Source organism: Chrysemys picta, chromosome 13 (assembly GCF_011386835.1).
Source record: "Chrysemys picta bellii isolate R12L10 chromosome 13, ASM1138683v2, whole genome shotgun sequence".
NCBI classification, from domain to species: Eukaryota; Metazoa; Chordata; order Testudines; family Emydidae; genus Chrysemys; species Chrysemys picta.
This window is the reverse complement of record NC_088803.1, coordinates 21,740,007-21,754,089: the sequence shown is the minus strand read 5'-3', so window position 1 is coordinate 21,754,089 and position 14,083 is coordinate 21,740,007. Positions and strand designations below refer to the sequence as shown.

The following is a 14,083-nucleotide window of genomic DNA, read 5'->3' as shown; positions in this document are numbered from 1 at the left end:
TATCTTTCACAGGATAGATATAATCAATGGTTTCTACAGACAGTAGCTTACAAGTTTTAACAGAAGAACCAAGAGATTTTTGTACTTGGTGAAACTGTTGGATTTTAAAGTGTGGGGGCCAAATTATGAGGGGGTCACTGTCTCTTGGGGGAATCACTGTTAGTACCTTCTTTAATATCCCTACATTTTGTCTCTGTTGTTTGGGCCTTTCACCCACAACTCAGTTCCAGGCAGGCCACCATGATCCAAGGCATGCCATTTCCTCCAATTCTTACACATTTTTTTATAGCAGTCCAGCTGGTGTTGTTTCTTTAACTGCTGATTCTTCATATATTTCCCAGGGACATAACAAAGTTGTTTTGTACAAATAGTCCTTGACCACTTGAAATCTTAAGTTCTTGCTTCAGCTGCCAACATGCAATGCACATACATATGTCGAATACACTCCATCAACACTAGGCCCTGATGGCCTATATAGATATATGGATATCTATATATATATAGAGAGATATAGATATAGATATAGATATACACATATCCCAACAATGGATGTAACACCCTGGCACCCCAATATTCACCACCGTCATGTAATTAGGATATGTTTTGCACAAAGTATGCCTTGTAAGGTATCATTCTAAAAGTCTTGATCTGCTAGACATTAATATCTCATTGGACTGTATGTGTTATCATCATATGTGAAGTTATGAAGTTTGGCTATGTATGTGTTACTGAAACACGTTGTGAGGTTGAAAACACCCACAGGCAGACTTTCTGGTACAACAGTGTAGAAGGGTTTGGCCGCATTCATCCCTCTCCAGGGCGGTGGGGAACCAGACCGCCTCGCTACGTCCATCGGGTTATTTCGGGGAACAAGCCTGGGCACGGCGTTTCACGCCACCGCAATGGTAGAGACCTGTCAAGGCTGCTTCCCCACTTTGAACTTTAGGGTAAAAATGTGGGGGCTTGCATGAAAACTCCTAAGCTTAACTACCAGCTTAGATCTGGTCCGCTGCCACCATCCCAAAGCTGATTCCCTTCCCTGGGTAGCCTTGAGAGACATTCACCAATTCCCTGGTGAATACAGATCCAAACCCCTTGGATCTTAAAACAAGGAGAAACTAACCATCCCCCCTCCTTCCTTTCACCAACTCCTGGTGAATACAGATCCAACTCCCTTGGATCTAAAAACAAGGAAAAATCAATCAGGTTCTTAAAAGGAAGGCTTTTAATTAAAGAAAAAGGTAAAAATCATCTCTGTAAAATCAGGATGGAAAGTAACTTTACAGGGTAATCAAACTTAAAGAGCTCAAAGGACCCCCCTCTAGTCTTAGGTTCAAAGTACAGCAAACAGAGGTAAACACCCTAGTAAAAGTACATTTACAAGTTGAGAAAACAAAGGTAAACTAAGACGCCTTGCCTGGCTGTTTACTTACAAGTTTGAAATAGGAGAGACTTGTTTAGAAAGATGTGGAGAACATGGATTGATGTCTGGTCCCTCTCAGTCCCAAGAGCGAACAACAACCAAAACAAAGAGCACAAACAAAAGCCTTTCCCCCCCCCCCAAGATTTGAAAGTATCTTGTCCCCTTATTGGTCCTTTGGGTCAGGTGTCAGCCAGGTTACCCGAGCTTCTTAACCCTTTACAGGTAAAAGGATTTTGGAGTCTCTGGCCAGGAGGGGTTTTATAGTACTGTACACAGGAGAGCTGTTACCCTTCCCTTTATAGTTATGACACGCCCCCCAAATCACAGATAGTGTTGGACGTTCGGTTCCACACTGGCTGTGATTTCTTCCTGGAGCTCTGTGTCAATGCAGTGGTATGCCCGTTCGGTCCATCCTGGAGTGGCTGAGAAAATTGGTGCAAAGCTTGTGCAAGCTGCTTGATCTGCTGTCGCTGCAGACGTCCAAGGGTCGTGGAGAGGTTCACCTCTTCCATGCCACCATCCTTTTTTCCTTCGTAGTAGACACCTTCAGGCCACTCCGCGTCATCTGTTTCCTGGGCTGTAAACTGGCAAACGTTTAATTCTCTGGAATAAAAGGGCTTAAGAGAATTAACATGGTATACCTTAGGCTTTATGTTGGAGGTGGGGGAGGCTATGAGATAGTTAACAGCTCCTAGGTGCTCCTGGACCGTGAATGGTCCTTCCCACGACGCTTCCATTCTATGGGCCTAGAGCGCCTTTAAGACCATGACTTGGTCTCCTACTTTGAAGGACCGTTCTCTGGAATGTTTATCATACCTGGCCTTTTGCTCTTCCTGAGCATCCTTTAGGTTTTCTTTAGCAAGGGCTAAAGAGTGTCGGAGGGTGCTTTGTAGGTTGCTTACAAAGTCTAGAATGTTAGTTCCTGGAGAAGGTGTAAACCCCTCCCATTGCTGCTTCACCAACTGTAATGGGCCCTTAACCTCACGGCCATACACAAGTTCAAATGGTGAAAACCCTAAACTGGGATGTGGTACAGCCCTGTAGGCAAAAAGCAACTGCTGCAACACTAGGTCCCAATCATTGGAGTGTTCATTTACGAATTTACATATCATGGCCCCCAAAGTTCCATTAAACCTCTGCACCAGACCATTGGTTTGATGGTGATAAGGGGTGGCAACCAAGTGATTCACCCCATGAGCTTCCCACAGGTTTTTCATGGTCCCTGCCAGGAAATTAGTTCCCGAATCTGTAAGGATGTTGGAGGGCCACCCTACCCTGGCAAAAATGTCTGCTAATGCCTGGCACACACTTTTAGCCCTGGTGTTGTTTAAGGGTACTGCTTCCGGCCATCGGGTAGCAAAATCCATGAAAGTCAGTATGTACTGCTTTCCTCTGGGTGTCTTCTTTGGGAAAGGACCCAAAATATCCACAGCTACTCGCTGAAATGGGACTTCAATTATTGGTAGTGGCTGGAGAGGGGCTTTAACCTGGTCTTGGGGCTTTCCCACTCTTTGGCACACCTCACAAGACCGGACATAATTAGCAACGTCCTTGCCCATTCCCTCCCAGTGGAAGGACTTCCCCAACCGGTCTTTGGTTCTGTTCACTCCAGAATGGCCACTGGGATGATCATAGGCTAAGCTCAAGAGCTTTACCCGATACTTAGTGGGAACTACCAACTGTCTTTGAGGATGCCAGTCTTCCTGGTGCCCACCAGAAAGAGTCTCCTGGTATAAAAGTCCTTGTTCTACAACAAACCGGGATCGGTTAGAAGAGCTGAGAGGCGGTGGGGTGCTCCGTGCCGCCGCCCAAGCTTTCTGAAGGCTGTCATCTGCTTCCTGCTCAGCCTGGAACTGTTCCCTTGATGCTGGAGACATCAGTTCCTCCTTGGACTGTGGACTGGGGCTTGGCCCCTCTGGAAGCGATGCAGGTGCTGGGGCTGTTTCCATTGACTGTGAACCGCTGTCCGCTGGTGCACTATGTGGTATTTCAGGCTCTGGCTGAGCCTCTTGGGTAGGGTTATCTGCTGCTTCCGCCAGTTCAGGCTCGCTGGTGCCCTCTGGCATTGGAGTTGTAGACGGGTTTGCAAGCGCTGGTCTCAGTGCTGGGAATGGTTCTGGTGCTGGTTGCGTTGCCAGTTCCGGTTCTGGGACTGGCTTTGGCTGGGTCTCTGGGATTGGATCCACTACGGCTATTGCAGTCGTTGGCAGGGGATCCGGTTCCACCACCTTTGTTTGGGTCTCTGGTAACACAGACGGGGCCCTGGGGGATGGCTCAGGAACAGGGATGGGGGTGAAAGCTTGCTTAGCCTGGCTGCGGGTGACTATTCCCACCCTCTTGGCTAGCTTCATATGGTTGGCCAAGTCTTCCCGCAGCAGCATGGGGATGGGATAATTGTCATAGACTGCAAAAGTCCACATTCCTGACCAGCCCTTGTACTGGACATGCAACTTGGCTGTAGGCAAGGTTACAGACTGTGACACGAAGGGTTCAATTGTCACTGGAGCCTCCGGGTTGATGAGTTTGGGGTCCACTAGGGATTGGTGGATAGTTGACTCTTGTGCCGCAGTGTCCCTCCAAGCGATAACCTTCTTTCCGCCCATTCTCAAGGTTTCCCTTCGCTCCGAGGGTATGAGAGAGGCATCTGGGTCTGGGGATCTTTGGTGTGATTGTGGTGTAATGAACTGTAACTGGTTGGGGCAGTAAGCCTTTATATGTCACAGTTCATTACATTTAAAACATCGCCCTGCTAAGGTCTCACCGGGGCGATGTTGTTTGGTGGAGACTGGTGTGGTGGGGTGAGAAGGCGTCTGGGGTTTCCCTTGGGATGTGGGTGGGGCCTTGGGTTGTCCCCGGTGGTAAGGTTTTGTTTCGGCTTGCCCCTTCTGATATTTGCTCCAACTGCTACTAGATTTTTTCTTTTCTGCCACCTCCACCCATTTGGCTCCAATCTCCCTCACCTCGGTTACAGTTTTGGGCTTCCCATCTAGGATGTACCTTTCTATTTCCTCAGGAACACCCTCTAAAAACTGCTCCATTTGCAGTAGGAAGGGCAACTCTTCCATAGATTTAACATTTGCTCCTGATATCCAGGCATCCCAATTTTTCCCAATGTGGTAGGCATGTCGGGTAAATGACACATCGGGTTTCCACCTTAGGGCTCTGAACCGCCGACGGGCATGCTCAGGTGTTAGCCCCATTCTGATTCTGGCCTTGTTTTTAAAAAGTTCATAACTGTTCATGTGTTCCTTAGGCATTTCAGCCGCCACCTCTGCTAAGGGTCCACTGAGCTGCGGCCTCAGCTCTACCATGTACTGGTCTGCAGTGAGGCTGTATCCAAGGCAGGCCCTTTCAAAATTTTCTAAGAAGGCCTCAGTATCATCGCCTGCCTTGTAGGTGGGAATTTTCTGGGATGGGAAGTGGTACCTGGAGAGGGGTTGTTAGGATTGGCTGTTGTATCCGGCCTAGCCCTTGCTATTTCCAGTTCATGCTTCCTTTCTTTTTCTCTCTCCTCCATCTCTTTTTCTTTCAGCTCCATAGCTCTCTTGTGGGCCTCCTCTTTGGCTTTCTCTTCTCTTTCTCTCCGCTCCATCTCTCTCTTGTGGGCCTCCTCTTTGGCTTTTTCTTCTTTTGTAGTCATTTTCCTGTTTTCTTGTGCTGGGTCACACCCCTCTGCAGTTGACTGAAACTGGGATGCACTCAGCTCAGGCTGCTGCTGAGTTAACAGAGACTTTCTAACTAGCTACTCCCGAGGATGTAAAAAGAAAAAAAAAAACAATTCAGCTTGTAAATTCCTTTTACCAGTTGTTTGCTCATTAATTGAACCCTTCTCTTAACAAAGACTCTTGTTAAAAAAACTTAACACCTCTGCCTTCAGGCAAGGAGAGATAAGATATGCATCTACCTTCAGCTCTGCTTTCCAAGCAGCTAGAAGGAAAAAAAAATCTTACTGGCTTTTGAGTTTAAAATGATCCCCACCGCTCTGCCACCATGTCAAGCCTGCTTCCCCACTTTGAACTTTAGGGTACAAATGTGGGGGCCTGCATGAAAACTCCTAAGCTTAACTACCAGCTTAGATCTGGTCCGCTGCCACCATCCCAAAGCTAATTCCCTTCCCTGGGTAGCCTTGAGAGACATTCACCAATTTCCTGGTGAATACAGATCCAAACCCCTTGGATCTTAAAACAAGGAGAAATTAACCATCCCCCCTCCTTCCTTTCACCAACTCCTGGTGAATACAGATCCAACCCCCCTGGGATCTTAAAACAAGGAGAAACTAACCATCCCCCCTCCTTCCTTTCACCAACTCCTGGTGAATACAGATCCAACTCCCTTGGATCTAAAAACAAGGAAAAATCAATCAGGTTCTTAAAAAGAAGGCTTTTAATTAAAGAAAAAGGTAAAAATCATCTCTGTAAAATCAGGATGGAAAGTAACTTTACAGGGTAATCAAACTTAAAGAGCTCAGAGGACCCCCCTCTAGTCTTAGGTTCAAATTACAGCAAACCAAGATAAACACTCTAGTAAAAGGTACATTTACTAGTTGAGAAAACAAAGATAAAAACTAACACGCCTTGCCTGGCTGTTTACTTACAAGTTTGAAATAGGAGAGACTTGTTCAGAAAGATGTGGAGAACCTGGACTGATGTCTGGTCCCTCTCAGTCCCAAGAGCGAACAACAACCAAAACAAAGAGCACAAACAAAAGCCTTCCCCCCCCTAAGATTTGAAAGTATCTTGTCCCCTTATTGGTCCTTTGGGTCAGGTGTCAGCCAGGTTACCCAAGCTTCTTAACCTTTTACAGGTAAAAGGATTTTGGAGTCTCTGGCCAGGAGGGGTTTTATAGTACTGTTCACAGGAGAGCTGTTACCCTTCCCTTTATAGTTATGACACACCCACAACTCAGTTCCAGGTAGGCCACCATGATCCAAGGCATGCCATTTCCTCCAATTCTTACACATTTTTTTTATAGCAGTCCAGCTGGTGTTGTTTCTTTAACTGCTGATTCTTCATATATTTCCCAGGGACATAACAAAGTTGTTTTGTACAAATAGTCCTTGACCACTTGAAATCTTAAGTTCTTGCTTCAGTTGCCAACATGTAATGCACATACATATGTCGAATACACTCCATCCACACTAGGCCCTGATGGCCTATAACACATTATGTGGATATATGGATATATGGATATCTATATATAGAGAGAGAGATATAGATATAGATATACACATATCCCAACAATGGGTGTAACACCCTGGCACCCCAATATTCACCACCGTCATGTAATTAGGATATGTTTTGCACAAAGTATGCCTTGTAAGGTATCATTCTAAAAGTCTTGATCTGCTAGACATTAACATCTCATTGGACTGTACGTGTTATCATCATATGTGAAGTTATAAAGTTTGGCTATGTATGTGTTACTGAAACATGTTGTGAGGTTGAAAACACCCACAAGCAGACTTTCAGTTACAACTGTGTAGAAGGGTTTGGCCGCATTCATCCCTCTCCAGGGCGGTGCAGAACCAGACCGCCTCGCTACGTCCATCGGGTTATTTCGGGGAAATGGCCTGGGCATGGGGTTTCACGCCACGGCAATGGTAGAGACCAACAAACAGCTCTATTCAGTAGACCCAGGCCCTAGTTCAGGGCGGGGCAGTCAAGAGTCTTTGGCTCAGGCCCTTAAGCAGGGGCTGAGCTAAGAGTTTAACACAGGTCCTAGCCCTGGGTCAGGGAGGGACAGTAGAGAGTCTGTGCTTAGGTCCTTATGCAGGGGCTGAGCAACCAAATGAGTTCAGGAGGCCTAGGCCCTGGCTTAAAAGGCCCTGGGAGAGGGGGAGACTGTGACCCGCATGTTGGGTGGCAGGAGGGAAGCAGGCCCACCCACTCCACTGTGTCCCAGCCCGGGGCCCTAGCAGCGGTAGACCATCTGCTGCTCTGTCAGTGGGGATCCTGGCCGCAACACACTGACATCAACTCTGGGTGTGCTGCAGCCAGACTAGGGTCGGCTGCCCCCGGGCTGCTTCCTACCTCCCCCTCTAGAGGTACCTGCATCTGGACGGTCTCCTCCATGGAATCAAGCACCATGGGCTCCTCAGGGTACTCTGTGAGCGGTAGGCTTGGCAGCTCCTCTGGGTAGCTTGCCACAGGCAGGATTAACAGCTTCCCCAGGGTCTGGTTGGCATCAGGCCTCGGCAGGTCTGGCCAGTCCTCGGGTCGGTCGCAAACTGCAGGAGTCTCCCAACTGGGAACTAGGCCATAGGTGTCTGGCTTCTCCAGCGGCCGGGCCTCTAGTGAGCTCTGGGGTTGGGCTTTTGTACTTCCTGTCCTGCGCCCTGACCTCTGGGAGTCGGGCGCAAGCTCCACTGGCTCCACCCACTTTGGCGTCCAGAGGGGCTCGTCCCTCTCTGGGGCGGCGGGGAACCAGACCGCCTCGTTACAAACAGTAAAAAGGCCAAACAATGTTAATGGATTAAGAAATGCACACAAGCACAAGGATTACCCCAGGAACTGTGTACAATAGAAACCTCTCAGAGAAAGCACTACACAATGGGAACTGTTTGACCCAGGTCACAGCAAAAGAGCTTTCCAGAAAGTGGGAAGAAGATATAAAAGGGGAGAAATGACATCATGATGGTACCTCACTCTCCCTACAACACCACACCTGGAAACACCTGAGGAATAAAGACTGAACGGGGGGGGGGGGGGGGAAGTGATGGTCCCAGCTAAGGGATTCCTAGCCTGTGTTTGAAATTCTGGGAAACCCAAGCTGCAAAACCAAGGTAGCTTGTGTCTTAAGAGACTGCCAGCCAGTTTATCACTCAGGGTGAGAATTTGCTATTTCATATCCTACCTATCTAGTATGTTACTGGGGGCATAAAGCTGTTGCATATCTTCCTCCACATTGAGGGAGGGGGTGAATTTCATGAACTTATGCTGTACAGTTCTCTGTGCAGTGTAAGAGGGTATAATGTAGGGTTTACACACTGTGTGCCTTAGGAGTTGCGAGATGCCTTAGCTGAGCCTTCCCATGCAGAGCTGATTTCAGCATCTGTGTGTAGCTGCAGTTGGGTGTGTCCCTATCTGTATGTGTGCTGGAGGGGGCTTGACGGCCCGTCACAGCAATACAGTGTAAAGGGAGCCCAGGTTGGTGAGTCAGGAGGGTTCAGTGGTACCCCAGTTCCAGGTGGCACCCTGGGGGGAACCCGTGAGAATGGGTTCTTCAATCTAGCAGAGAAACAGCTAACAAGAGCCAATGGCTGAAAACTTAGCTGAACAAAGTCAGAATGGAAATAAGGTGTACGTTTTTAATAGTGAGGGTAAACCACCATTGGAACAAGTTATCAAGGGTTGTGGTGGATACTCCATCACTGACACTTTAAAATCAAGATTGGGATTTTTGTTAAAAGATCTGCTCTAATTCAAATAGGAATTACTTGGGGGAAGTTTTATGGCCTGCGTTATGCAGGAGGCCAGATTAGATGATCACAGTGGTCCCTTCTGGCCTAGGAATCTATGTATTTTTTAATGGTTCAACCAGAAGGGAGTCCTCATTGCATCATGGGAGATGTAGTCCAACCCAGGAGCCCAGCCCATAGGGGAGAATGAAGGAGCGAGGCATCTAAACTACAGCTCCCATGAATTGTCATGGCAGCTCAGTTGGATGCTCATTGATGGCCAACAGCCGTGAAATAAAATGCTTTGAATGGGTTTGACAAACGGACATTTTCATTTTAAATCCTCCTGATCCAGAACAAAATATTTCGTTCCAATTCTCCCTCAGGAAAAAAAACCCTGAAAATGTTTGGCTGAAATTCCCGTGGAAAATGTTGATTCAGCCAGAACTGCATTTCCTGTTGAAAAAGCATTGTGATGGACAATTCCCAAGCAGCTCACTCTATTTGCTACTCTCCTCCAGTCATATAGTAGAATATCTTGTTTTCATCATAGAGTCGACTATGTATTTTGTTTGCAGCTCAGCCACTTATCAGATATCTTCACCCTTCCTAATGCACATCTTTGATTGACTTCTCTCCCTCGCAGCTTCCTCTCCATTCCTAATTTAAATAATATCCCTCTAGATTTTATTTTAAAAACTCCTAAGCTAGCAGTTTGATTCCCCTCTGTTTATGGGAGGGGCTCTTCTGTTGGTAGTTGCTTTCTCCACAGATTTTTAAACCTCTCATCTCCAGCATCTTCTCATCCAGGCAGTAGGACACGACAACCTGCAGCCTCGTGTCACCCACTCTTCCCTTTTACTTGGCTCTGCATTTCAGTGACAATGACTGAAGAAGAGTTTCAGTTCAGCTCTCTCCCTTCCCAGTATAATCCACTATAACCAAGGAACTCTTCAGCATCCCAGCCGGGGGTACTGCTTTTGCCAACACACCCACTGACCCCATTTCAAATGGCCCAAGTTAAACACGGTGATATGCCATGAACTAACAGCATTCTGCTTCCATTTTAGCAACGAGACAGCACTGTTCCCAAGGATTTGTTCTTAACAGAAGTGCCGTCACCTAATGACACTACCTACTAATGGGCTAGAAGATGCATTTAAAATGTGTGGCCGCATAGTCCTTGCAAACAATCACTGGCTTGGGCATCCATAGAGCTGCGTTCTGTTCCCAGCTCTGCTATCTGATGTTGGGTCTCTGTTTCCCCTTTCGCCTCTCAGTCTGGGATTTTCAGTCCCCTGCCTATGAAAATCCCAGGTTAGAGCCATGCGAGTAACAAGGCGGTTAACAAATAGGAGGATTTCTCATCTGTCTCCTCTGCAGTTGCTACCAGCTCCAGAAGGTAATGAGGAATGGCTTTGGGGGAGCCCCAGATTAAATGTTAGCAGCACTCCATTGCCCCCTCCTTTTACTACCTGACGTCTACTTAGCTGCTCATCTCTCTCCTCTTCAGACAGTGTGTTCTGCCTGCTGCTATGCCGGCTTTGTTTCCTTCTCTGACTAGTGACTTTTGCCATGCGGCAGCCTCCACCTAAATGGCCATCCCTTGTCCTGGAGCTCAGGCAAACTCTCTCCCCTCCTTCAGATCCTTCTTCCAAACGCATTTCTTCCCCCACGATCCCTCAGTCAGTAATTCTGTCAGGAATGCCCTTGAGATAATAACATAGTTCAGAGAGAAAGAAAAAGAGAGAAAGGCAATGGACTTCATACGGTACCAGTCAGGCATCACCTTAATCTGTTCATTCCTTCTGCACTCCATCTGTCTCCCTGGCCTGCTGTTACCTCCCAGACCAACTTCTCTTGTCTCAGTTCAAATAGTGAGATCTTTGCTGCATGGACCATGGGCCGCAGGTCTGCACCTAAGAGTTAGGTTGACCTTGCTTCACCACTCAGGACTGATGATAGCACTCGGTTGTTGTCCCTGTCAGACAACGCATTGACATTGCCCTGGCTGGGGACTCCCCCTCCAGAGGAAGAAATCTCCAGGCATTTCTCTGGCCGGTTTCAGATCTCTGTGCTCTGTGACGAGAGACCATTTGAACGGTCATTGGGCCAGAGAAAGAGTGTGTGGATCCATATCCTGGTAGTCAGGGCATTCACCTGGGAGGTGGGAAAGCCACATTTAAGTCCCTGGTCCAATGATTATTTAATTATTTTAACAAAGTGGAAGAGTTTTGACAGGAGAGACGGAGACACATCCTGCCCCTCGTCCCCACCCCAAGCTCCCTAAGCAGCACCCTAACCACTCACCTGAGAGATGGGAGTTCAAGTTCAAATCCATTCTCCACATCAGGCAGAGTGGGGAATGACCCTTGTCCTCCCACATCCCTGGTGAGTACACTAACCCGGTGGTTCCAGTCTTCCAGGAGGTACATCAACTCCTCTAGCGATTTGCCTAGTTTTACAACAGGCTACCAAAAAGCATTAGCAAAGTCAGTACAAACGAACATTTCATACAGCCAATGCCTTGTTTATACTGTTCTATACACTATACCAGGGGTAGGCAACCTATGGCACGAGTGCCAAAGGTGGCACGCGAGCTGATTTTCAGTGGCACTCACACTGCCAGGGTCCTGGCGGCTCTGCATTTTAGTTTAATTTTAAATGAAGCTTCTTAAACGTTTTAAAAACTTTATTTACTTTACATATAACAATAGTTTAGTTATATATTATAGACTTATAGAAAGAAACCTTCTAAAAACACTAAAATGTATTACTGGAGCACGAAACCTTAAATGAGAGTGAATAAATGAAGACTCAGCACACCACTTCTGAAAGGTTGCCGACACCTGCACTATACACTGAAATGGAAGTACAAGATTTATATTCCAATTAGGGTGACCAGATGTCCCGTTTTTATAGGGACAGTCCCATTTTTGGGGACTTTTTCTTATATAAGCGCCTATTACCCCCCACCCCCTGTCCCGTTTTTTCACAGTTGCTGTCTGGTCACCCTAATTCCAATTGATTTATTTGATAATTGTATGGTAAAAATCAGAAAGGCAGCAATTTTTTTTAGTAAGAGAGTGCTGTGACACTTGTGTATTTTTATGTTTGACTTTTGCAAACGAGTAGTTTTTAAGTGAGGTTAAATTAGGGTTAAAGCTTTATAACTGCTAAAACACAAATTGTCTCCAGCACATGCAAAACCGTACAAAGTAAATAGCCTTAAATCAAATTGTAGTATGTTCTCAAGCTGCATTTTTCTTTCTTTGCCAGTCTGTAGCTTTCTATAATTTTCTATCGAAATATTTTTTAGTCAGTTTGAGTGTGCATGGTGAAATCAACATGTACTGATATTTACAGATTAAAATCTAATGCTTCCAAGCCTATTTGTACTGTGCACAATTGTTATATAAAGTGGGTACAATGGGTAAATTACATTTGAATGGTGTGTTATTTTAATAGGTGAATCCCTGCTCCATTGAAGTCAATGGGAGTTTTGCCATTCATTTCAGCAGGGTCAGGATATCACCTAATTTTTTTGACCCTGGAGAAGTCTTGATTTTCCTCACTCTATTGGGTTAGCAACTCCATTCTTCTTTGCCACAAGTCATCACTAGCTATTCTGAAGAAATGACCACACAACACCAAACAGAAAGATCCGTTTCCCACATTCAGTAAATCTCCACAGTTTATTGCCATTTCATTGACAGCTAAACCAATGACCTACCAGTTTCTAAATTCTTGTGAAAGCCATAAATTTACTGACTGCTTTTCTTAGGGCCTTTTTTACCTCTTTGTTCCTCAGGCTGTAGATGAGAGGATTGACCAGGGGTGTCAGGACAGTGTAGAAGATGGAGAACACTTTGTTCAGGTCTCGCAGTATCTTAGTTTTGGGGAGGAGATAAACAATGATCAGGGTCCCATAGAAAGTTGTAACCACAATGAGGTGAGAGGAGCAGGTGGAAAAGGCCTTTTGCTGCCCAGTGGTGGAAGGGATTCTCAGGATGGAGGTGATGATACAAATGTAAGATGTTACAGTCAGTAGAGATGGGGGCAGTGAACATACACCCGACAGGACAACACCCAAAAATTCTATCAGGCGGGTGTCGCTGCAGGAGAGGTCTATCACTGGGGTGAAGTCACAAAAGAAGTGATCAATCTTACCGGGGCCACAGAAAGTCAGTTGTGACATCAAAGAAGTTGTTATGGTAATAGGCAAAAACCCATTTATCCAAGACCCAGCTGCTAGCAGGACACAGAATCGGCCATTCATACGGGCTCCATAGTACAGTGGTTTACATATTGCTAAATACCGATCATAAGACATTGCAGCTAAGAGATAACATTCTGTGGCTCCAAATAAACCAAACAAATAATATTGTGTAAGGCAGCCCTGGACAGAAATGGTTCTGTCCCCCGTCAGGAGACTGGCTAGCAGCCTGGGCAGGATGGTGCAGGTGTAGCAGGTCTCCAAGCAGGACAAGTTCCCCAGGAAGAAGTACATGGGAGTGTGGAGGTGCTGATCAGTTACAATGAGTGTAACAATTAGGATGTTCCCTACCATGGTCACAATGTAGATCACTGACAAAAGAAGAAAGAGAAGAATTTGCAGCTCAGGGATATCCCCAAATCCCAGTAGGATGAATTCTGTAGCTGTTTTATTGCCGCAGTCTGCACTGGCCATAGGTAGTAGCTAAAGAAAATCCCGCATCCCCTGGAAGAGAACATAAAAATACATTTCAAGATTAATACACCATTAGCAAATAATGCCATAAGTTTCTTTTTTTTAATGTCTTCTGCAGGTCACTAGAGGAATGCAACCCAAGCTGCAAACTGACAGACAACTCAATCTCTGTAACAGATTTTTGATCTCCATGAACAGCAGCTTAAAGACACTGTCATTCTATATGGACACTGAATTTATGACACGCAATATCAGGCTAGGTATTCATATGGTATAGAAGTACAGGTTATATCAGTGTGAAGAACTGCATGGAAAGCACTGGAAGTCCTGTGCAATGCACAATAAAAATCTTTTATTTTATTTTTGTGTTGGCTTTAAAAAAATTGGTCAGCTTCATGGAGCTGCATGAATTTGTCATGTTCTAGATCAGGGGTTCTCAAACTGGGGGTCGTGACCCCTCAAGGGGTCACAAGGTTATTATGTGGGGGATCGCGAGCTGTCAGCCTCCACCCCCAAACCCTGCTTTTCCTCCAACATTTATAATAGTGTTAAATTTTTTAAAAATATTATTTTA

At 46.1% G+C, this 14,083-nt stretch overlaps 1 protein-coding gene across 1 annotated transcript; it reads right to left on the bottom strand.

Moving 5' to 3' along the window:
- Positions 1-12,558: 12,558 nt before the first annotated feature.
- On the bottom strand, positions 12,559-13,509 carry LOC112060446 (olfactory receptor 11A1-like). Its single transcript, XM_024110842.2, has one exon. The coding sequence runs from the start codon at positions 13,507-13,509 to the stop codon at positions 12,559-12,561; it is 951 nt and encodes a 316-aa protein (XP_023966610.2).
- Positions 13,510-14,083: the final 574 nt, after the last annotated feature.